Source organism: Leucoraja erinacea, chromosome 15, assembly GCF_028641065.1.
Source record: "Leucoraja erinacea ecotype New England chromosome 15, Leri_hhj_1, whole genome shotgun sequence".
NCBI classification, from domain to species: domain Eukaryota; kingdom Metazoa; phylum Chordata; class Chondrichthyes; order Rajiformes; family Rajidae; genus Leucoraja; species Leucoraja erinaceus.
Window position 1 is genome coordinate 32,383,288 of NC_073391.1, and position 22,872 is coordinate 32,406,159.

General features: G+C 50.9%; 1 protein-coding gene across 1 annotated transcript; it reads left to right on the top strand.

Annotated features, from left to right (window-relative positions):
• On the top strand, positions 1–22,477 carry cpn1 (carboxypeptidase N, polypeptide 1). Its single transcript, XM_055647054.1, has 9 exons — positions 1–557; positions 5,274–5,470; positions 7,808–7,954; positions 9,456–9,638; positions 15,015–15,126; positions 16,728–16,867; positions 17,548–17,647; positions 20,141–20,259; positions 22,244–22,477. The coding sequence occupies exons 1-9, from the start codon at positions 329–331 to the stop codon at positions 22,394–22,396; spliced, it is 1,380 nt and encodes a 459-aa protein (XP_055503029.1). The 5' UTR covers positions 1–328; the 3' UTR covers positions 22,397–22,477.
• The last annotated feature ends 395 nt before the right edge of the window (positions 22,478–22,872 follow it).

Sequence of the window (22,872 nt, forward strand, 5' to 3'; positions counted from 1 at the left end):
ACTATATTCCATACTAAGTTGCTATGTAAATACAAGCGGTGGGTGCAGTTGCTACATAAATGCAGCTGTAATAGGAGTAAGGGAAGAGAGGACTTTGTACATCAACACATTGCAGGGGAGAGTCAGCGACAATGTGTCAGTGGGGAGAAATCCGGGGAAAGTGAGACACGAAAATGTCTGTAATATTTTAGGACGCTGTGTCTTTAAATAAAGGGACCTACCTCCTCCGTCCACCCCTCGCTGGCGGCCGGGGAGGGGGAGAGGGAGAGGGAGATCCGCTATAGGATCTTTGGGCTGGGCAGAGCAGTGCCGTACTGAGGCGAGGAGCATGGTGCCTATGTTGGGATGTGTGGCGTTACTGCTGGCCGCTGCCGCCGCTCCGGCCACAGCCGAGCTGGACTACCGGCACCACCGCTACGACGGGCTGGTGCGGGCGCTGATCGGCGTGCAGCGGGACTGCCCCTTCATCAGCCGCCTGTACAGCATCGGGCGCAGCCAGCTCGGCCGCCACCTCTATGTGCTGGAGCTCAGCGACCGGCCCGGGGTGCATGAGCCGTGTGAGTAGCGAGCGGGCGGGGGGGGGGGGGGGGGGGGGGGGGGGGGGGGGGGGGGGGGGGGAGATAGGGAGGGGGGAAGGGGGGAGACGGGGAAATGGGTGGCGGAGGAGATGAGGGGTGGATGGAGGGAAAGTTGGAGGGAGAGGGGGAGAAGGGACAATGAGATGGTGGGGGTAGATGGGTAGATGGAGGAGGGAAATGCGATTGGGGCCACTCCTCTGTGCCCCACCTGGACTCACACCTATTTGTCCCAGCTCCTACATTCCTTCCTCTGGCTTCACAATTCACAACTCGTCAATCATTGCCGGCGCCCTACACGTGACGACTCTTTGCATACATTGTGTCGGATGTCACTGTGACACGTCCCATGTGATAATAAGTACCTATTGATTTATCTGCTCGTCTCACACCTTCCGTTCATATCTCTGCCCTTTGCTCCATCCATCTGCCCATCAACCCCCCCCCCCCTCGCATGTGTCCACCTATAAACCTGCCTCTCCCCTCTTCCAACTTTCTTTTCATCTCCCCCTGCCCGCCCTCTTACAATCAGTCTGAAGAAGGGTCCTGACCCGAAACGTCCAGAGATGCTGCCTGACCTGCTGAGCTACTCCAGCACTTTGTGTCCTTTTGTGTAAAGCAGCATCTGCAGTTCCTTGTTTCTACCTAAATGATGAGGAGTTTCTTTTGTATGTAACTCATCCAGATACCTCCCTGTGGATGGCAATATCATCTGCTTTAGAGCTACAGCGAGATAACAGGTCCTCTGATCCACAGCGACCAGCGATTGTCCCATACTAACATTATCCTACACGCTAGGGACAATTTACAATTTATAGAGGCCATTAACCTACAAACCTGTACGTCTTTGGAGAGTGGGAGAAAACCAGAGCAGTCACAGGGAGAACATGCCCGCTCTGTACAGACAGCACCCAAGATCAGGATTGAACTGTGTGTGTGTGTGCCATCTGGGATGTGGCAAGATAGGCGATGGGGGAAGTCGGTGGTGGGGGCTGTCGTTGGTGCGGAGAGGGGGTGTGGAGGGTGTTGGGGTGGTTGAGAGTGGTGGGAGAAGTAGGAAGGGTGTGGGGGTGTTGAGACGGGAGGGATTTGGATCGCGGGGTGGGAAGTGTTAACGGGTGCCTGGGTGGAGTTACGAAATGTGTGGGTGGGTTATGTGGCAAGTGGGCGGGGTTAGGTGGCAAGTGGGCGGGGTTATGTGGCAAGTGGGCGGGGTTATGTGGCAAGTGGGCGGGGTTATGTGGCAAGTGGGCGGGATTATTATGTGGCAAGTGGGCGGGGTTATGTGGCAAGTGGGCGGGGCCGTGTGAGTGTAGGCGGGGTTATATGACAAATGTGGGCGGGTCTATGGTGCAAGTGGGTGGAGTTATTGAATTGCGGGCAGAGTTATGGGGACTGGACTTTGAAAATGGCGCCAAAGCATGGCACCTCTTGCATGCGGGTTCAGTAGACTATTTCTGTTAATGTGGGATGTGATTGGGTATGGACTGTTTGCAGGAAGAGAATTTCACTGTGCGCTTGCACTTCATAATTGTGACAATAAAGCACCGTTGAATCATTTTCCATGGAACGCGGGAAGTTGCCGACGACCTGATAGAAATATCTACAACTATGAGGCAGAGATAAGGTAGTCTGAACCTTTTTCTCAAGGTAGAAATATCAAAGAGCATAGCTTTAAGGTAGGGACAACGTTTAAAAGTTTAATTTAGTTTATTGCCACGTGTACCGAGGTACAATGAACAGCTTTTGTTGCATTCTAACCAGTCATCTAGGAGTTGTGCAGAGCAGGTTTTCTTTTTACACAGAGGGTGGTGGGTGCCTGGATCATGCTTCCAGGGGTCAGGCAGATAATAATTGGCCTTTGCATCATGTTCAGCACAGACATCGTGGGCTGAAGGGCCCGTTCTTGCGTTGTAACGTTCTATGTTCGATTAAACTCGCCGTGGTTTTCAAATCTCGTTTTTCCTCAAACTGACTTGGGACAAGAGACAGGGAGTGAATCGGCAGGTTACTCGACCAAGGGAACCTCATAGTAGAGCCTGATCCAAACGTTGATGTCTACCTTGGTGCGTTTGTCCGCAGGGGATTACTGGAGAATAAGTTGGTGGAGGAGTGTGAACATAGAGGGGGTACAGAACAGGAACCAGCCCTTCGTCCCACAGAGTCCATGACGCCAGGTTAAACTAATCTCCCCTATCTGCACGCAATCCATATCCTCCTATTCCCTGCATATTCATGTGCCTTTCCAAAAGCCCCTTAAACACCATTACCGTATCTGCCTCCACCACCACCCCAGGCAGCACGTTCCATCAGCCCACCACCCTTTGTGTAAAAAAAACCTTACCCCGTCCATCTCCTTTAAACTTTGCCCCACTCAGGTTTGAGTGGTCTTTGATATTTCGGATCTGACAGTCCTATAAATGCCTCTCATATTTTTAATATAATTCTATCAAGTCTCATGTTCATAAGTTATAGGAGCAGAATCAGGCCAGTCGGCTCATCGAGTCTACTCTGCCATTCAATAATGGCCAATCTATCTTTCCCTCTCAATGCCATTCTCCTGCCTTCTCCCCATAGCCACTGACACCAGTATTTCTCGCGAATCTGTCATTCTCCGCCTAAAAAATACCCGATGACTTGGTCTCCATCTGTGGACAAGTCAATGTGAGGGTCTCCCCTCAACCTCCGACGCTCTAGAGAAAACAATCTGCGTTTGCCCAACTTCTCCTCATAACTAGTGCCCTCTATTCCAGACAGTGTTCTGGTGAATCTGTTCCGCAGCCTCTCCAAAGCCTCCCAGGAAGGATGAGCAGTAGGGGGTAAATTTGGCCTGTCGCCTTTGGGAGGGGGTGAGGGAGAGCAGTAGAGGGTGTCTCTCTGCCATCAGACTATTGCCTTGAGGCAGTCCTCTGGTTCCTCTCCGAGACCCCCGCGACTGAAGAAGGGTCCCGAGCTGAAACGTCGCCTGTCCATATTCTCCAGGGATGCTGCCGTTCAGCCGACCGGCTGAGTTACTCCAGCGCTTTGTGTCCTCTGGCTTCCCAGCTCTGCAGATGTTTCCCGCTCTACCTCCCAAGGTTTCACTTCTCCACCACCCCACAATTAAATATTTGTGCGACTCATGAAAAGGCTTCAGTGTCTGCGAACCAGCCCAGCACAAAGACGACTGGTGTTGGAGTGCGTACTCCCACTGGCTGGCCTCCAAGACTGACATCTGCACAAAGCACCTACCTGTCTCTCGACTATCCAGCCACCCGGGCCCACCTCCCCCCTTGTCCTGCCCCCCCCCCCCCCCCCCCCCTCCCCCCCCCCCACCCCCCCCCCCCCCCCCCCCCCCCCCACCCCCCCCCCCCCCCCCCCCCCCCCCACTCATACTCCCCTCACACTGGCACCTTGCCCGGACTGTCTCCGTGGCCGGCGATTTTCGCAGAGATAAAACACAAAGTGCTGGGGCAACTCCAGAGGGCAGTTTACTTTAGTTTATTGTCTCGTGTACCGAGGTACAGTGAAAAGCTTTTGTGTTGCGTGCTAACCAGTCAGTGATTGGACCCTTCTTCAGACTGATGCAGTCTGATGTGAACCGCCACACTGGCGCAGCGGTAGAGTTGCTGCCTTAGAGAACCGGGTTCGATCCTGACTACGGGTGCTGTCTGTACGGAGTTTGTACGTTCTCCCTTTGACCGCGTGGGTTTTCTCTGGGTGCTCCGGTTTCCTCCCACACTCCAAAGACTTACAGGTTTATAGGCTAATTGGCTTCGGTAAACATTATAAATTGTCCCTAGCATAGTGCCAGTGTACGGGGTGATAGCTGGCTCAGCGGGCCGAAGGGCCTGTTTCTGCGCTGTATCTCTAAACTAAACTAAACTAAACTAAACCTGCCCATTCCTTTCCAGATGCTGGCAGACCTGCTGAGTTCCTCCAGCACTTTGCATAAAGCAGCACCTGCAGTTCCTCGTTGATACATCTCCCTCCACAGATGCTGCCTGACCCGCTGAGTTCCTCCAGCATTTTGCTACAAATACAATTATTTCTCTTCATCATATCTCCAAACAGTTGAGGAATGACGGGGAAATGGCAGCGGTGCTGAGGGGCTGATGGAACAGTGGGGTAGGAGAGACAGCAGTGGACAGGGAGGGCTGAATGGCCTTAACCATATAACCAGATAACAATTTACAGCACGGAAACAGGCCATCTCGACCCTTCTAGTCTGTGCCGTACACATATTCTCCCCTAGTCCTATATACCTGCGCTCAGACCATAACCTTCCATTCCCTTCCCGTCCATATAACTATCCAATTTATTTTTAAATGATAAAAACGAACCTGCCTCCACCACCTTCACTGGAAGCTCATTCCACACAGCCACCACTCTCTGAGTAAAGAAGTTCCCCCACATGTTACCCCTAAACTTCTGTCCCTTAATTCTCAAGTCATGTCCCCTTGTTTGAATCTTCCCTACTCTCAGTGGGAAAAGCTTTTCCACGTCAACTCTGTCTATCCCTCTCATCATTTTAAAAACCTCTATCAAGTCCCCCCTTAACCTTCTGCGCTCCAAAGAATAAAGCCCTAACTTGTTCAACCTTTCTCTGTAACCTTGCCTTGCCTGGGGTCTGTGAGGTTTGGGGGAAGAGGAGGGAAGGTTGCAAAGCAGACCGAGCATGTGGCGGTGGCTGACGGTGACTTGCGCTGTTGCTTACAGTGGAGCCAGAGTTTAAGTATGTGGGGAACATGCACGGCAACGAGGTGCTGGGTCGGGAGCTGCTGATTATGCTGGCACAGTACCTGTGTGAGGAGTACAACCACAGGAACCCGCGGGTCACCAACCTCATCCACGAAACACGCATCCACATCTTGCCCACCATGAACCCTGATGGCTACGAGGTGGCTGCTGACCAGGTAACTCCTGATTCATTGAATGTATGAATGAATGATTAATTGAATGAAGGATACTTTATCATAACATGCAACAGGACACCGTGAAAGTCTTTGTTTTGCGTACCATGCAGCAGGTATGCAAAGAGTCGCTAGGTATAGGATGCCGATGAAGTGTTAAGAACTTACAAGTGTTCAATGTAGTCCCCCCCCCCCCCCCCACATGCCAGTTACTGTTTGTTCTCATGTGAGTCCTCGATGAAGGAGCTTGGGATGAGGGGTGGGGAGGGCGAGGGGGAGGGGGGTGGGGTAGGTAAGGTGTGGGGTGGGTGAGGGGTTGGGAAGGTGATGGGGCAGAGAGCGTGAGGGAGCGGAGAGGGTAGAGGTTAGAGTGTGGAGGGTGAAGGTGAGGGGTTAGGAGGGGGTGGGGCAGGGAGGTGTTGAGGAAGGGGAGGAGTGGCAGAGGGGGTGAGATGTGCAGGATGGAGGGTCTTTGGTTGACACAGACTCGGTGGGCCGAAGGGCCACCTCCAATCAGGGACGAGCTTAGATGGGGCATCTTGGTCGACAAGCGTCTCCTAAGCTGAGGCTGAATCCACACTCTCCCAAAAACAAATGATTCAAAACTCCCAACTACTCATGATGAGTTTGGAGCCAAAGTCCTAGCCTGGTCAACCTCTCCCATTTGCTCAGAACCTCGAGTCCTGACAACAGCCTCATAAATCTTCTTGGCACCCATTCCAGCTTGACAACATCTCTCCTATAACATGGTGAGCAAAACACTCAAAAGAAGTAACTAGGAATTATGTTCAAGTCCAACCCGTGACAGCCTGGCTCCTCGGTTTTACAATGTTCTAAATTCAGCCTGCAAATTGATAGGTGTAACTTCTAGTCAAATCCTTTCGAGCTGTGCCTATAGTTGGTGGTCGGACTTTATATGTTGCCCCGTTGGCTTTGATGGGCTTGTGTTTTTGAAGGGAAAAGGGCGAAGATAAATGCTGTGGTGATTACCAGGAGCAGCAGGAATTGTTGTTAATTGGGTTAGGCTTGAGCAATCATCTGACACACCCTGTTCTAATGCTTCAGGTTAGAAGGGTGAGAGGGAGAAGGACCTAGACGTGGAGAGAGAGGGGAGGGGAGGGGAATAATCCCATCTTATCGTTAAAAAAGATGCTACATATAAGCTTAGTTTTATTACTAACCTGACAGTGCCAGCCATAGCACTACACAGTAGGTTTCTAGTAATGATTATCAGCTCTACCCCTAGCGTTGCTCCTTGCCAACTTCCTAGTTCAAATATCTTTGCACTTTCCTACTTACCCCAGAGTTTTGACTTTTGAAACCTGCAAGTATCCAAAGATGTTCCCTGCACCCGCCATCGCTGCTGACTGGAGCACATGTTTGCCAGACCGTGGTGCCACCAGATTGACACCGATGTGCAGCCGAGCATGGCCAATGAGATGAGGGGCTGGAAAGCTGCGCTTTTTAAAAATGTATTTATTGCCAGTGCTAGTGTCGAGTTATCGTCTTAAAACAGCATTATTCGGAAATGGAGGGCAAGACAAATTATTGAAGGGTTGTTTAGAGACTACAGTGCGTTGTGTCAGCACATGTAAGAAAGACCTATGACAGTGTCAAAAATATTATACACTTTGGCAGGAGGCCCCCTAGATTTTGAGGCCCTAGGCTTCAGCCTGGCAACCCTTTAGGTAAATCCAGCACTGACTGGGCTAGAGAGAGGAGAGGGCGAGAGGGAGGGGAGGAGAGGAGAGGGAGGGGAGGATAGGGAGAAGGACCAAGGGCAGATGAGAGCTAGATTTAGGAGAGGGGGAGGGGGGGGGGGGGGCTAGAGAGAGAGAGGGTGGGGGGTGTGAGGGAGAGGAAGAGTGCTACGGGGAGAAGGGATAGGGTCAGAGCTAGAGGGAGGAGGATGAGAGCCCGATCTAGGGGCGAGAGGGGAAGGGGAGGGGGAAGCGTTAAGGAAGGAGAGGGGTGTCAGAGGGAGGAGGGAACGGGACCATGCCGACCATCAACATTTCCATTAATCCTATAATAATCCCATGTTATATTTTAGTTTATAGTTTAGAGATACGGCACGGAAACGGGCCCTTTGGCCCACCGAGTCCGCGCCGACCACAATCACCCCGTACACTAGCTCTATCGTACACACAAGGGACAATTTACAGAAGCCAATTAATCTCCAATCCTGCACGTCTTTGGAGTGTGGGAGGCAACTGGAGCACCCGGAGAAACCCACGCGGTCACGGGGAGAACGTGCAAACTCCTCACACACACAGGTCAGGATCGAAGCCGGGTTTGTGGCGCCGTGAGGCTGATGTTTGGGAACTTTCCTCCACCCAGGGTCCGGAGATGAATTCGTACATGACGGGGCGGGCCAACGCGCATGGCATCGACCTGAACCGCAACTTCCCTGACCTGCACCTGGCCGCCCACAAGCTGCAGGGCAAGAACCACCACATCTCCCTGCCCACCGACTGGCAGCGCCAGGTGAGTGAGTGAGCCCACGCCATCTCGCTCGGGACCGTCCCTTCCCACTGGGTAGGGGGTGGGTGGGTGGGTCAGTGACCTCTGATGTAAACCCCAGCGCGGAAACAGGCCCTTCGGCCCACAGAGTCCGTGCCGACCAACGATCACCCTGTACACTGGCACCATCCTACTCACCAGGGTGGGTGGGAGGTGGGGACTGGAGCACCCGGAGAAAAGCCGCGCGGTCACATAGGGAGTGTACAGACAGCACCCGTAGTCAGGATCCAACCCGATCCCTGGCGCTATGACACTGCAGCTGTACCGCTGCGCCACCACTTATGGCAGCACTTATTTAGCTTTTGCTCCCGAGCCTTGCCGTTTGAAGGAGCTATTGGATTAGTCCCTACCCTCGTTGCGTTCCAGAGCCCCGTCATCTCTCCCCACCAATTCCCCTCAGAAGTTTCCCAGTGAATCTGTGCGGTGCCAGGGCAGAGACTCTACTGCTGCGCCACTGTGCTGCCCTAAACACGGGGACACTAAAGGCCCTGTCCCGCAAGCATGGGACTGCATGCGGCAAGCGCGACCTAACGTGGTCCCACTTCGATCGCCGGAGCCGTATGGAGTTGTGGGGAACTGGTCCCGACATCGCGCGGGGCTCCGAAAATCTGACACGGTCCAAAAATTCCGCGCGGCAAATGCCTGCCAGCCCGCACCGCCTCGATGGGCGTGCACAGGTACGCAGCTTCTTGACGCCGTACGCAACGTCTTGACAGCGTACGCCTCGCGTGAACTTCATGTCAACTCCGTATAACCATATAACAATTACAGCACGGAAACAGGCCATCTCAGCCCTACAAGTCCATGCCGAACAATTATTTTCCCCTAATCCCATCTACCTGCACTCAGACCATAACCCTCCTTTCCCATCCATATACCTATCCAATTTATTTTTAAATGATAAAATCGAACCTGCCTCCACCGCTTCCACTGGAAGCTCATTCCACACCGCTACCACTCTCTGAGTAAAGAAGTTCCCCCTCATGTTACCCCTAAACTTCTGTCCCTTAATTCTGAAGTCATGTCCTCTTGTTGGAATCTTCCCTACTCTCAATGGGAAAAGCTTGTCCACGTCAACTCTGTCTACCCCTCTCATCATTTTAAAGACCTCTATCAAGTCCCCCCTTAACCTTCTGCGCTCCAGAGAATAAAGACCTAACTTATTCAACCTTTCTCTGTAACTTAGTTGCTGATACCCAGGCAACATTCTAGTAAATCTCCTCTATTTTGTTGACATCCTTCCTATAATTGGGCGACCAAAATTGTACACCATACTCCAGAATTGGTCTCACCAAAGCCTTGTACAATTTTAACATTACATCCCAACTTGTATACTCAAAACCCGTACGGGATCACTCGACCTCTGCGTGGCCCCCGCTTCCAGTTTGGTCGCGCATGCAGTCACATGCTCGTGGGACAGGCCCTTAAAGCACCGCTGACCATTGATGCTTCTCCTCCCGGGCAGGTGGAGCAGGAAACCTACGCGGTGATCCGATGGATGCAGAACTACAACTTTGTTCTGTCCGCCAATCTCCACGGGGGGGCGGTGGTGGCGAACTACCCCTTCGACAAGGCGGAGGGTCCCCCCGGGCGGGGAATGTACCGAGCCACCACCTCCACCACGCCCGACAATCAACTCTTCCAGAAGGTAATCGCGTACCAACCGCCCCTCTCTGCGGGGGCTTGGTGGTGGGGGTCGGTTTAGGTTATACCAAAGGCAGACACAAAAAGCTGGATAACTCAGCGGGTCAGGCAGCATCTCTGGAGAAAAGGAATAGGTGACGTTTCGGGTCGAGACCCTTCTTCAACTCGTCCAGAGAGTTTATTGTCATGTGCCCCAGATAGGACAATGAAATTCTTGCTTGTTGCAGCACAACAGGATATTGTAGGCATAAATACAGAACAGATCAGTGTGTCCATATACCATAGAATGTATATATACACACATAAATAAACCGATAAAGTGCAATAGGCTGTTATAGTTCAGAGTTTGTATGAAGTTGTGTTTAATAGTCTGATGGTTGTGGGGAAGAAGCTTTTCCTAAACCTGGATGTTGCAGATTTCAGGCTCCTGTACCTTCTACCTGATTTCAGCAGAGAGATAAGTGTGTGGCCTGGATGGTGTGGGGCCTTGATGATGCTGGCAGCCTTTTTGAGGCAGCGACTGTGATAGATCCCCTCGATGGTAGGGAGGTCAGAACCGATGATGGACTGGGCAGTGTTTACAACTTTTTGCAGCCTTTTCTGCTCCTGGACGCTCAGATTGCCGAACCAAGCCACGATGCAACCTGGTCACCTTGCTCTCTACTGTGCACCTGTAGAATTTTGAGAGAGACCTCCTTGAAATACTGACTCTCCGTAATCTCAGGAAGTAGAGGCGCTGATGTGCTTGCTTTATGATTGCATCAGTGTTGTTGGACCAGGAGAGATCTTCAGAAATATGCACGCCCAGAAATTTGAAGCTCTTGACCCTTTCCCCCATCGACCCATTGATATAAACAAGACTGTGGGTCTCCATCCTACCCCTTCCAAAGTCCACAAACAGTTCCTTGGTGTTGCTGGTGTTGAGAGCCAGGTTATTGTGCTGGCACCATTTGGTCAATCGGTCGATCTCACTTGCATACTCTGACTCATCCCCATCAATGATACGCCCCACAACAGTGGTGTCGTCGGTGAACTTGATGATGGAGTTCGCACTATGTCCGGCTGTGCAGTCATGAGTATAGAGTGAGTACAGCAGGGGGCTGAGCATGCAGCCTTGAGGTGCTCCCGTGCTGATTGTTATCGAGGATGACACATTTCCACCAATACGGACAGACTGTGATCAGTGAATGAGGAAGTTGAGGATCCAATTGCAGAGGGATGCGCAGAGACCCAAATCTGAGAGCTTGGTGACCAGCTTGGAGCAGATGTTGGTATTAAATGCCGAGCTGTAGTCAATGAATAACAGCCTGATATATGAGATTTTGTTGTCCAAGTGGTCCAGAGCGGAGTGGAGAGCCAGTGAGATCGCATCCACCGTTGATCTGTTGTGGCGGTAAGTGAACTGCAGTGGGTCCAGGTTTTTGTCGAGGTATGAGTTGATTTGCGCCATGATAGGCCTCTCAAAACACTTCATCACCACAGACGTTAGTGCCACTGGTTGATAGTCATTGAAGCACTTCACCTTGCTCTTCTTGGGCACCGGTATTATTGATGCCCTTTTAAAGCAGGTGGGAACATCAGACTTCAGAAGTGAGAGGTTGACAATGTCCGTAAAAACTCCAGCCAATTGGTCCACAAAGGTTTTTAAAGCACGCCCGGGTATACCACCAGGTCCAGGTGCTTTCCGAGGGTTCACCCCTCTGAAGGATTTCCTGCCGTCGGCCTCTGTGACTGTGACCGAAATACCATCATGGTGAATGGGAAGGCACATCAGTGTTCTCCCTATCAAAGCATGCGTAAAACGCATTGAGCTCGTCAGGGAGTGATGCTTCCCTGACATTGGAGCTGCCTCCTGATTTTGCCTTGTAGGAGGTGATTGCATTCAAACCCCGCCACAGTTGCCGAACATCCATCTCATCCTCCAGCTTGGAGCAGAAGTCCTTTTTGGCCTTTTTGATGGCCTTACCAAGGTCGCATCAGGACTTCTTGTAGACCTCTGTATCTCCAGACCTGAATGCCCAGGATCTGGTCTTCAGAAGAATGCAGATCTCATGGTTCATCCAAGGCTTCTGCTTAGGAAACACTCGGAAGGTTTTTGTTGGGATGCAGTCCTCCACACATTTCTAAACGAAGTCTTCAGACCGAGAGTCAAGGGAAAATAGAGATATATAGATGATGATATAGAGATATATATATAGAACAAATGAATGAAAGATATGCAAAAAAAAGTAACGATGATCAAAGAAAGAGAGCCCATAATGGTCATAAGAAGGGTCTCGACTCGAAACGTCACCCATTCCTTCTCTCCAGAGATGCTGCCTGTCCCGCTGATTTACTCCAGCATTTTGTATCTATCTTCCATAATGGCCATTGTTAACTGGACTAGGTGATAATGAGTTATACAGACAGTGAAACACAGCAAGACGACGGTGAAACTAATACGGCGGTTAGGGTGGGGGAGAGACAGAGACAGAGAGAGAGAGAGAGAGAGAGAGAGAGAGAGAGTGGGTGGGGGGAGATGTAGGGGTTACTTGAAGTTAGAGATTCATACCATTGGGTTCATACCTTTTGGGTCTGAAGAAGGGTCTCGACCCGAAACGTCACCTTTTCCTTCGCTCCATAGATGCTGCCTCACCTGCTGAGTTTCTTCAGCATTTTTATCTACCTTTGATTTTTCCAGCATCTGCAGTTCTTTCTTAAACATTATATCTTTGCGTTTAGTTTAGTTTAGAGATACAGCGTGGAAACTGGCCCTTCAGCCCGTACAATAGCACTATCCTACACCCTTGGGACAATTTACAGAAGCCTATTGAGCTATAAATCTGTGTTGAAAGGAACTGCAGATGTTAGTTTATTCTGAAGATAGACACAAAATGCTGGAGTAACTCAGCAGGTCAGGCTGCATCTCTGGAGAAAAAGGTATAGGTGACGTTTCTGCTCAAGACCCTTCTTCAGACTGGAAATGTCCAAGGATCAAGGCCACGGATTTAACGTTAGGGGAAAAGTTTAAGGAGATGTGTGTGTGGAACAAGATGTTTTTTTACAGAGTGGGTGGTGGGCGCCTGGAACGTGCTGGAGGCAGATACTATAGTGACGTTTAGGAGGCTCAAGAGTATTTTATTGTCATATATGTCTCAAACAGAATAATGAAATTCTTACTTGCAGCAGCACAACAGAATATGTACAGAGTACTCTGTAAACATTACAAATAAAAATAAGTTCAATACGTATGTACCTACATGGGTATGTCTGTGAGATATGCAGGCCATGGGGGGGTGGGGGGGGGTATGAATCATGTACATGAGGAGGGGATTGGTTTAATTTGGCATCATGCATCATAGACTGTGGGCCGAAGGGCCTGTTCTGCGCTGTAATGTCCCATGTTCTTTGTTCTGCACGCGTACATTTTTTGGGCAGCCACTAGAGGGAGCAGCTACAATGTAGCTGGAGTCAGATTGCTGGCTGTGCCTTTCAATACTGTGCAGGAAGGAACTGCAGATGCTGGTTCACACTGAAGATAGACAGAAAATGATGGAATAACTCAGCGGGACAGGCAGCATCTCTTCTTCTTCTTCTTCTTCTTGCGTATGGCGTGCACAGCCTAAAGTTGTCGGACAACTTGTTCTATTTGATCTTATTTGATTGTGCACGCCAGGTTGATTGCATTCGTCGAAACAGGGCGGACCACGTGTAGGTTGCAATCTCCCACCCCGGCAGCATCCCTGGATAGAAGGGATGGGTGAAGACCCGTCTTCAGACTGAGGGCCTTTCAATGGTTGTCCACACCATCTACACAGTTTAGTTTATTGTCAATTGTGCCATGCTACAGTCAAAAGCTTTTTTGGTGCATGCTATCCAGTACGCTGAAAGACTATACATGATTACAATTGAGCCGTCCACTGTGTACAGACACGGGATAAAGGGAATAACTTTTAGTGTAAGTACAATGGGTACTGGGGGTCCTTGTTCATCAGTCACTCAAAGTAAGCATGCAGGTACAGCAGGCAGTGAAGAAATCGAATGCCATGTTGTCCTTCATAACAAGAGTAATTGAATATAGGAGCAAAGAGGCCCTTCTGCAGTTGTACAGGGTGCTAGTGGGACCACACCTAGAGTATTGTGTGCAGTTTTGGTCTCCAAATTTGAGGAAGGACATTCTTGCTATTTAGGGAGCGTAGCGTAGGTTCACCAAGTTAATTCCAGCGATGGCGGGACAGTCATGTGTTGATAGAATGGAACAGCTGGGCTTGTATACTCTTGAATTTAGTAGAATGAGAGGGGATCTTATTGAAACATAAGATTATTAAGGGTTTGGACATGCTAGAGGCTGGAAACATGTTCCCGATGTTGGGGGAGTCCAGAACCAGGGGTCACAGTTTGAGAATAAGGGGTAAGCCATTTAGAATGGAGATGAGGAAAAACTTTTTCACACATTGAGTCTGAAATTCTCAGGGCGGTGGAGACTGGTTCTCTGGATGCTTTCAATAGAGCTCTTAAAGATAGCGGAGTCAAATGATATGGGGAGAAGGCAGGAACGGGTTACTGATTGGGGATGATCAGCCATGATCACATTGAATGGCGCTGCTGGCTCGAAGGGCCGAACGGCCTACTCGTGCACCTATTGTCTATTGTCTGTAAAATCCGATTAAAGATAGTCCAGGGGTCTCCAATGAGGTTGATGGTGGGGGGGGTCAGAACTGCTCTCTAGTTGATGATAGGATGGTCAGTTGCCCAATAACAATTGGGAGGAAATTCCCTGAATCTGGAGGTGAGCGTTTTTACATTTCTGTACCTTTTGCCTGATGGGAGAGGGAAGAAGAGGGAGTGACCGGGGTTATGCTGGTGGCCTTGCCGAGGCAGCGTGAGATGTAAATGGAGCCAATGGAAGGGAGATTGGTTTGTGTGATGGTCTGGGCTGTGTCCACAATTCTCTGCAATTTCCTGCCGTCTTGGATGGAACCAAACCGTGCTGCGATGCATCCCGATAAAATGCTTTCCACGGGGCATTTGTAGAAGTTGGTGAGTGTTGTTGGGGACATGTCGAACCTACGCCTTCTTGGGAAGTAGAGGCATTGCTGTGCTTTCATGGCCATTGCATCGATATGGGTGTTCCAGGACAGGTTGCGGGTCATATTTACTTTGAAGCTTTCCTCCATAGACGCTGCCTGACCCGCTGGGGTACTCCAGCACTTTGGGGCTATTTTTGTTGTAAACCAGCATCCGCAGTTCCTTGTGTCTTCGGATGATCTCGGTTTGTCTTTGGAGTCTAGACTCTGTGATATCTTTCAAGGAATATTTAGTGACCATTGGGATGTTCTGTAATTAACGGCAGACGCCTCTCCGTCCTTCTCTACCCCCCCCCCCCCCCCCCGTCTCCCAGCTTGCTCGTGTCTATTCCTACTCCCACGGATGGATGCACAGTGGGACTAACTGTGGAGACTACTTCCTTGATGGGATCACCAATGGAGCCAGCTGGTACTCGCTCGCCAGAGGTGAGTCTTGCTGCTCAGCGCCACCTCGTCTGGCACATACCGATAGACAGGCTCTCTGGAGATGGGGGGAGGTTTAGTTTGGGGTCAAGTCAAGTTTATTTGTCACATACACACACGAGATGTGCAGTGAAATGAAAAGTGGCAATGCTCGCGGACTTTGTGCAAAAAGACAAACAAACAAACAACTAAACAAACTACAAACAGAATGTAACAGAATCACATATTATTTTACATATTACATATTGTGGGCGGAAGGCAAAAGGGAAAAAATAAGCCATTTTTTAAAAGAGCAGTAGAGTGGTTCAGTAAGGTTAGTCCCTGGTGAGATAGGAGTTTACAGTCCTAATGGCCTCTGGGAAGAAACTCCTCAACCTCTCCGTTCTCACAGCATGGCAACGGAGGCGTTTGCCTGACCGCAGCAGCTGGAACAGTCCGTTGCAGGAGTGGAAGGCGTCTCGCATGATTTTATTGGCTCTGGAGTTGCACCTCCTGATGTATAGTTCCTGCAGGGGGGCGAGTGAAGTTCCCATAGTGCGTTCAGCCGAACGCACTACTCTCTGCAGAGCCTTCTTGTCCTTGGCAGAGCAATTCCCAAACCCGATTGTAATATTTCCAGACAAGATGCTTTCCACAGCCGCTGAATAGAAGCGCTGGAGGATCCTCGGAGACACTCTGAATTTCCTCAATTGCCTGAGGTTGTAAAGGTGCTGCCTTGCCCTACTCACGAGTGCTGCGGCGTGTGATGTCCATGTCATAGCCTCAGAGATGTGGACTCCCAGATATTTAAAGCAGCTCACCCTATCCACAGTATCCCCATGTTGAGTGTGGGGTTTAGTTCAACAGTGCTTTATTTGTCACATATGCCATTGCACAGTGAAATCTAGTTTGCAGATATTACACATGCGAGCGCCGCCATTATTCAAAGTCCAAAGACCGGTTGGCCTGCGCGCTCGTTCTACAGGAGCAGTTCCCACGCCCCTCTCCTCCTTTCCTCTCCTCGCCCAGCCGTCTCTGTGACCAGGTGCGCCCCCTGCAGCCGACGAGCCTTCGGGCAAAGTCCCGCCGACTGCGAGCCTTCGGCCAGGCATCGCGGCACCTGGGGAAGGCCTCTGCCCTGAGGCACCTCTGGGTCTAGTGGGGTTGAGCGAGTGGGGGCTTGAGCTTGGATTATTATTATTATCGTCACGTACTGGAGTACAGTGAAAAGCTTTTTTTGTTTAGTTTAGTTGAGAGCTACAACATGGAAATAGGCCCCTGGGCCCACCGAGTCCACAGCGACCAGTGATCACCCCATGCACTAGCACTGTCCTACACACTAGGGTCGGTCAATGTACAATTTTACTGGCGCCAATTAACCTACAAAAACCTGTATGTCTTTGGATTGCGGGGGGAAACCGGAGCACCCGGAGAAAACCCACGCAGGTCAAACATGCAAACTCCGTACAGACAGCGCCCGTAGTCTGGATTGAACCCGGGTATCTGGCGCTGTAAGGCAGGAACATTACCCACTGAGCTGCCCTGTCTCACTGTCTATGTCCCTCTTATCCCACTGTCTCTGCTTCTCTCTCTGGACTTCTCTTGGCTCCCGTGTCTGCACCCAGGGATGCAGGATTTCAATTACCTCTACAGCAACTGCTTTGAGATCACGCTGGAGCTGAGCTGTAGGAAGTTCCCTCCGGAGAGTGAGCTTCAGCGGGAGTGGTACGGGAACCGCGAGGCGCTGCTCGCCTACATGGAGGAGGTAAGGGAGTGCATGTCAAAGCATTCGGCACATTCAACTCACCCGAAGGAGCACAGGAAATGTGGTGACCACCTTCCGTTTAGTTTACTTTAGACAAACACCGAGTCCACACCGACCATCCATCACCTATACACTAGTTTAGTTTGGTTTAGTTTAGAGATACAGTGTGGAAACGGGCCCTGTGGCCCGCCAAGCCCATGGCATCCAGCGATCACCTGCTCACACTAGTTTTAATTTGGTTTAGTTTAGAGATACTGTGTGGAAACAGGCTCTTCTGTCCACCGGGTCCACGCCATCCATCGATCACCTATGCACACTATTTTAGTTTAGAGATACAGCACGAAAACGGGCTCACCGAGTCTGCACCAACCAACACTAGTTCTATCCTACACACTGGAGACAATTAACCTACAAACCTGCACGCCTTTGGAATGTGCAAGGAAACCGGAGCACCCGGAGAAAACCCACATGGTCACAGGAAGAACAGGAGCTTCACTCTGTACCTTACTCTTGCTGCCCTTGCCCTGGGAGTGTGTGATGGGACACTGTAGAGGGAGCCTCACTCTGTATCTAGCCCGTGCCGTCCCTGCGAGTATGTAGGTGGATTGTAGTGGGGAGAAAGGTTGCAGCAACTTGTGAATGGTGGGATGAATGTTGGTTCCATTCGCAATCATTTGCAGGTTCACAAGGGAATTAAAGGAATGGTGTTGGATGAAAACAACAACGGGATTCCTGAGGCCGTCATCTCAGTTTCTGGCATTAATCACGATGTCACCACAGGTACAGCCCAGGGCAATGGTATTGTTGCATTCCACTGTGTTCTTTTACTCTGTCGGTATAAATGCCCCGATCCACTCTCGATGGTTCAATGGTACTTTATTGTCACATTGTCACTTTATGTCATGTTGTCACTTGCGGGCGGAGCACCAAGGCAAATTCCTTGTATGTGAATGCTTGGCTAATAAACTTACTCCATTCATTCATTCCTTCATTCACATGTACCGAGTAAAGCCTCAGCAATCTGAAGAAGGGTCTTGACCCGAAACATCATCTATTCCTCTTATCCAGAGATGCTGATGGCGCACTTATTTAATCCAGCATTTTTATACAAAGGGTGGTGGGTGTATGGAACGAGCTGCCGGAGGAGGTAGTTGAGGCAGGTACTGTCACAATGTTTAAGGAATGTTTAGATAGCTACATGGATAGAGTAGGTTTAGAGGGATATGGGCCAAGCGCAGGCAGGTGGGCCGAGTGTAGATGGGACATGTTGGTCGGCATAGACATGTTGGGCCGAAGGGCCTGTTTCCATGCTCTATGACTCTATGACCAATGATTGGTAATGGAAGGGTGGTTGGTGTTGTGTGACGGTCCGGACTGCGACCACATTCGCTGCAATTTCCTGCTGTTCCCAAACCATGCTGTGATGCATCCCGATAAAATGCTCTCTATGGCGCATCTGTCGAAGTTGGTGAGCGTTGTTGGGGACATGCCGAAATTCCTAAGCCTTCGCAGAAAGTAGAGGCTATAGTGGGGTGGGCAAAAGTAAACACATTACTCCACGTTTTTTTCAATGGATGAGATGGAGGGGCCTCGGCCCACCCTCCCCCCTGCTCCCCGACAGACTCTCCCCTCAATCCCCCTGGTCCACTTCCTCTGGCCTTTCCTGGTCGCGCCTGACCAGGTGAGGAAGGAGCTGAGCAGATTCTGCCCAGGCAAAGCCACTGGTCCCCATGGTGTCATCCCTGGGGTACTCAAGGCATGTGCCAGCCAGATGTGCAGAGTCCTGGTGCCCAGCATATCGTCAACCTGAGCCTGAGCCTGGAGAGGGTTCCTGTGATGTGGAAGACATCCTGCCTGGTTCCTGTACCAAAGAGGACGCGCCCCAGCTTCTCCAATGCTGACTTCACACAACATGAAGTCCCTGGAGAGGCTGGTGCTCACTCACCTGCGACCCCTGGTTAAACCCTACCTGGACCCCCTGCAGTTCGCTTACCAATCAAAGATGGGGGTTGAGGATGCCACCGTCCACCTGCCCCATTGTTCCAATGCTCACCAGGATAAGCCGGGAAGCATTGTGAGAGTCACGTTATATGATCTCCAGTGATTTTAACACCATCCGGCCTGCACTGCTAGGGAGCAAACTGACGAAGATGCAGGTGGATGTTCCACTGTTGTCCTGGATCACTAACTACCTGACTGGATAACCACAATGTGCTGTGTCTCAGACATGGTAGTGAGTAACACAGGGGCCCCACAGGGGCCGGTCCTCTCTCCCTTCTTGTTCACCATCTACACCTCGGATATAACTCGGACTCCTGCCACCTGCAAAAGTTCTCTGATGACTCTGCAATTGTGGGCTGCATCAGTGAGGGGAGGGAAGCTGAATACAGAAGTGTAGTCAACGACTTTGTAGAGTGGTGTGGGCTGAATCACCTGCAGCTCAACTGCCAAGACTAAGGAGTTAATGATGGACTTTAGGAGGAGAGGATCACCCCTGTCCCCTGTCTCCATCAATGGTGTGGATGTGCAGTTTACCATGGAATACAAATACCTTGGGGTGTACCTGGACAGTAAACTGGACTGGTCCAGGAACGCTGAGGCCCTGTACAAGAAGTGACAGAGCCGCCTGTACGTTTTGAGAAGGCTCCGTTCCTTCAACGTCTGCAGTAAGATGCTGTAGATGTTCTACCAATCGGTGGTAGCCAACGCCATCTTCTTCGCTGCCGTGTGCTGGGCAGCAGGGCGAAGGCTGCAGACACCAACAGGATTAACAAACTCACCAGGAAGGCTGGATGCATCCTGGGGGGCGGAGTTGGATTCATGGGAGGGGGTCTTGGAGGGGAGGATGCTCCTCAAACTGCGGAGCATCCTGGACAATACAGCTCACCCCCTCCTTGACTCACTGGTCATCCTGAGGAGCACCTTCAGCAACAGACTGGTTCCACCAAGATGCAGGAAAGTACGTCACAGGAGATCCTTCTTCCCTGTGGCTATCAAACTGTACAACTGCTCCCCCGTCTGTCATGGGGTAGACTCCCTTCCCCTCCCCCCCCCAAATTGTTACACATCACCAATCCTTTCCACTCATCACTTTCATGTTTCATGTATTTTGTGTTTCTATGACGGTTAGCAGATCAATTTCCTTCCTGGGATAAATAAACTTGTGTCCTATCGTTGTACAACTGTAACATAACATCCCAACGTCTATACTCACTGACCAGTGATGAGATACTGGGAGCGTTCAGGCTAACAGCTGCTTGTTTCTACCTCGAGGTACCGGCGGCGACTATTTCCGGCTGCTGTTACCGGGGAAATACACCGTCACTGCGTCCGCACCTGGTTACGAGAATCAGACTGCTCACATCGGCGTCAGTGAGCATCCGTCATCTCGGGTGAGTCCCTGTTCCTCCTCCAGTTTCACATCAACTTCCCCGACAGTGGCGCAGCTGTAGAGCTGCTGCCTCACAGCGCCAGAGACCCAGCTCCGATCCTGACTACATGCGCTGTCCGTACGGAGTCTGTATGTTCATAAGTTATAGGAACAGGTTGAGGTCATTCGTCCCATCGATTCCACTCCACCATTCAATCGTGGCTGATCTATCTTTCCCTCTCAACCCCATTTTCCTGCCTTCTCCCCATAACCATTGACACCCTTACTAATCAAGAACCTTTTGATCTCCGCCTTTAAAATGCCCATTGACTTGGCCTCCACCTCCACAGATTCACCACCCTCTGACTGAAGAAATTCCTCCTCATCTGCTTTATAAAGGCACATCATTTTATTCTGAGGCTGTGCCCTCTGGTCCTGGAGTCATCCAATAATGGCAACATCCTCCCTGTGTATGTTCTCTCTGTGACCGCGAGGGTTTTCTCCAGGTGCTCTGGTTTCCTCCCACCCTATTGGGGATCGAACCGGGATCTCTGGTGCTGTTAGGCAGCAATACTACCGCGCCAACGTGCCGTGTGCTTCCACCACCATACGTTCCAAGCCCCCCAGCCCCCTCCTTGTACATTAAAAAAATCTATTACTACGCATCTCCTTTCAACTTTGCTCATCTCCCTTTAAAGCCGTGCTGATATAAAATATCTGACATTTTCACCCTCGGATAAAGGTTCTGACTGTCTACCCTATACACGCCTCTCGCACCTCTGTTAGATCTCCACTAAACCTCTGAGAAAACAATGCAAATCTGTCCAACCTCCCCTGTAGTTAATGCCCTCTAATCTGGACATCATTCTGGTGAACCTCCTCTGCCACCTTTCCAAAGCTTCTACGCCCCTGCTGTTATGGGGCGACCAGAACTGTACCCGATACTCCAAATATGGCCTGACCAAAGTCCTACAAGGTGCATTATGACTTCCAGATTCTTATACTCAATGCCCCGACCCATAAAAGCAAGTGTATCGTACACCTTCTTTAACGCTGTGTGTAGGAAGGAACTGCAGATGCTGGTTTATACCGAAGATACACACAGAATACTGAAGTAACTCAGCGGGTCAGGCAGCGTCTCTGGAGAAAAGGAATAGGTGAGGTTTCAGGTTGCGACCCTTCTTCAGACTGAAAGATAGAACTTCTCATTCTGAAAAAGGATTCCAACTCGAAACGTCACCTATTCCTTTTTTCCAGAGATGCTGCCTGACCCACTAAGTTACTCCGGTATTTTGTGTCTCTTCTTTACTGCTCTGCCTACTGTTAGATAACTACGGACCTGGGCTCCAAGATCCATCTGTAAATCAAGGAAACTTTTCTATGTTCTATGAAAAGCTTTTCCCACTGAGAGTAGGGAAGATTCAAACAAGGGGACATGACATGAGAATTAAGGGACTGAAGTTTAGGGGTAACATGAGGGGGAACTTCTTTACTCAGAGAGTGGTAGCTGTGTGGAATGAGCTTCCAGTGAAGGTGGTGGAGGCAGGTTCGTTTTTATCATTTAAAAATAAATTGGATAGTTATATGGATGGGAAGGGAATGGAGGGTTATGGTCTGAGCGCAGGTATATGGGACTAGGGGAGATTATGTGTTCGGCACGGACTAGAAGGATCGAGATGGCCTGTTTCTGTGCTGTAATTGTTATATGGTTATATGGTTATGTTGGTAGAAAGGAACTGCAGATGCTGGTTTACGCCAAAGATAGACACAAAGTGCTGGAGTAACTCGGCAGGTCGGGCAGCATCTCCCTGCCCCTGAGTTACCCCAGCACTTTGTGTCAACTTTTCTACGTTTTTCTGTTGCGCCCCTGTTACATATCATTAATAGCGTTCCTCTGGGAGGTAAAAGAGAAAGTGTTGTCCCCTTCAGCCCCCTCCCTCCCTGTCCCAACACCCCCACTCCCCCCCACCACTCAGTTCTGAAGGTCTGACCTTTGCCCCCCACAGCTGGACTTCCGGCTGGTGCCGAAGGTGGCCGTGCGATCCACCAGCGTTCCCACCGTCCCATCCGAACAGAACACCAGCAGCAGAGCTGTCCAGCGCAGGATGGGACCCAGAGCCACCCGCAGGAGAGCCCGAAGGCGGCAGCGGGGGCAATGAGCAGCACTTCACTGCTTCTTCTCACTCTCTCCCTCCCCTTCTCTCCCTCCCCCCCCTTTCCACTCTCTCCCTCCCCCTCCCCCCCTCCACCCTCCCCTCCCCCCCCCCCCCCCACCTTCCCCTCCCCGTTCACTCTCCCCCAACCCCTTCCCCCCTCTCTCCACACTCTTCCATTTTTTTTTCATAAAACCATAGAAAATAGGTGCACGGGGAGGCCATTCAGCCCTTCGAGCCAGCACCGCCATTCATTGTGATCATGGCTGATCATCCCCAATCAATAACCCGTGCCTGCCTTCCTCCTACCTCACCCTCTCTACCGCCCCCTCTCTCTCCCGCCCCCTCCCCCCCCCACCACTCTCCGCCTTTTCCCTTCCTGCCCTCCCTCCCACACCCCCTTTCTCTCCCCTTCCTTCGTTTCTACTACTTCCTCCCTCCCCCTCCCCCCTCCCCCCCCCTTCCCTCCCCTCCCCACCCAC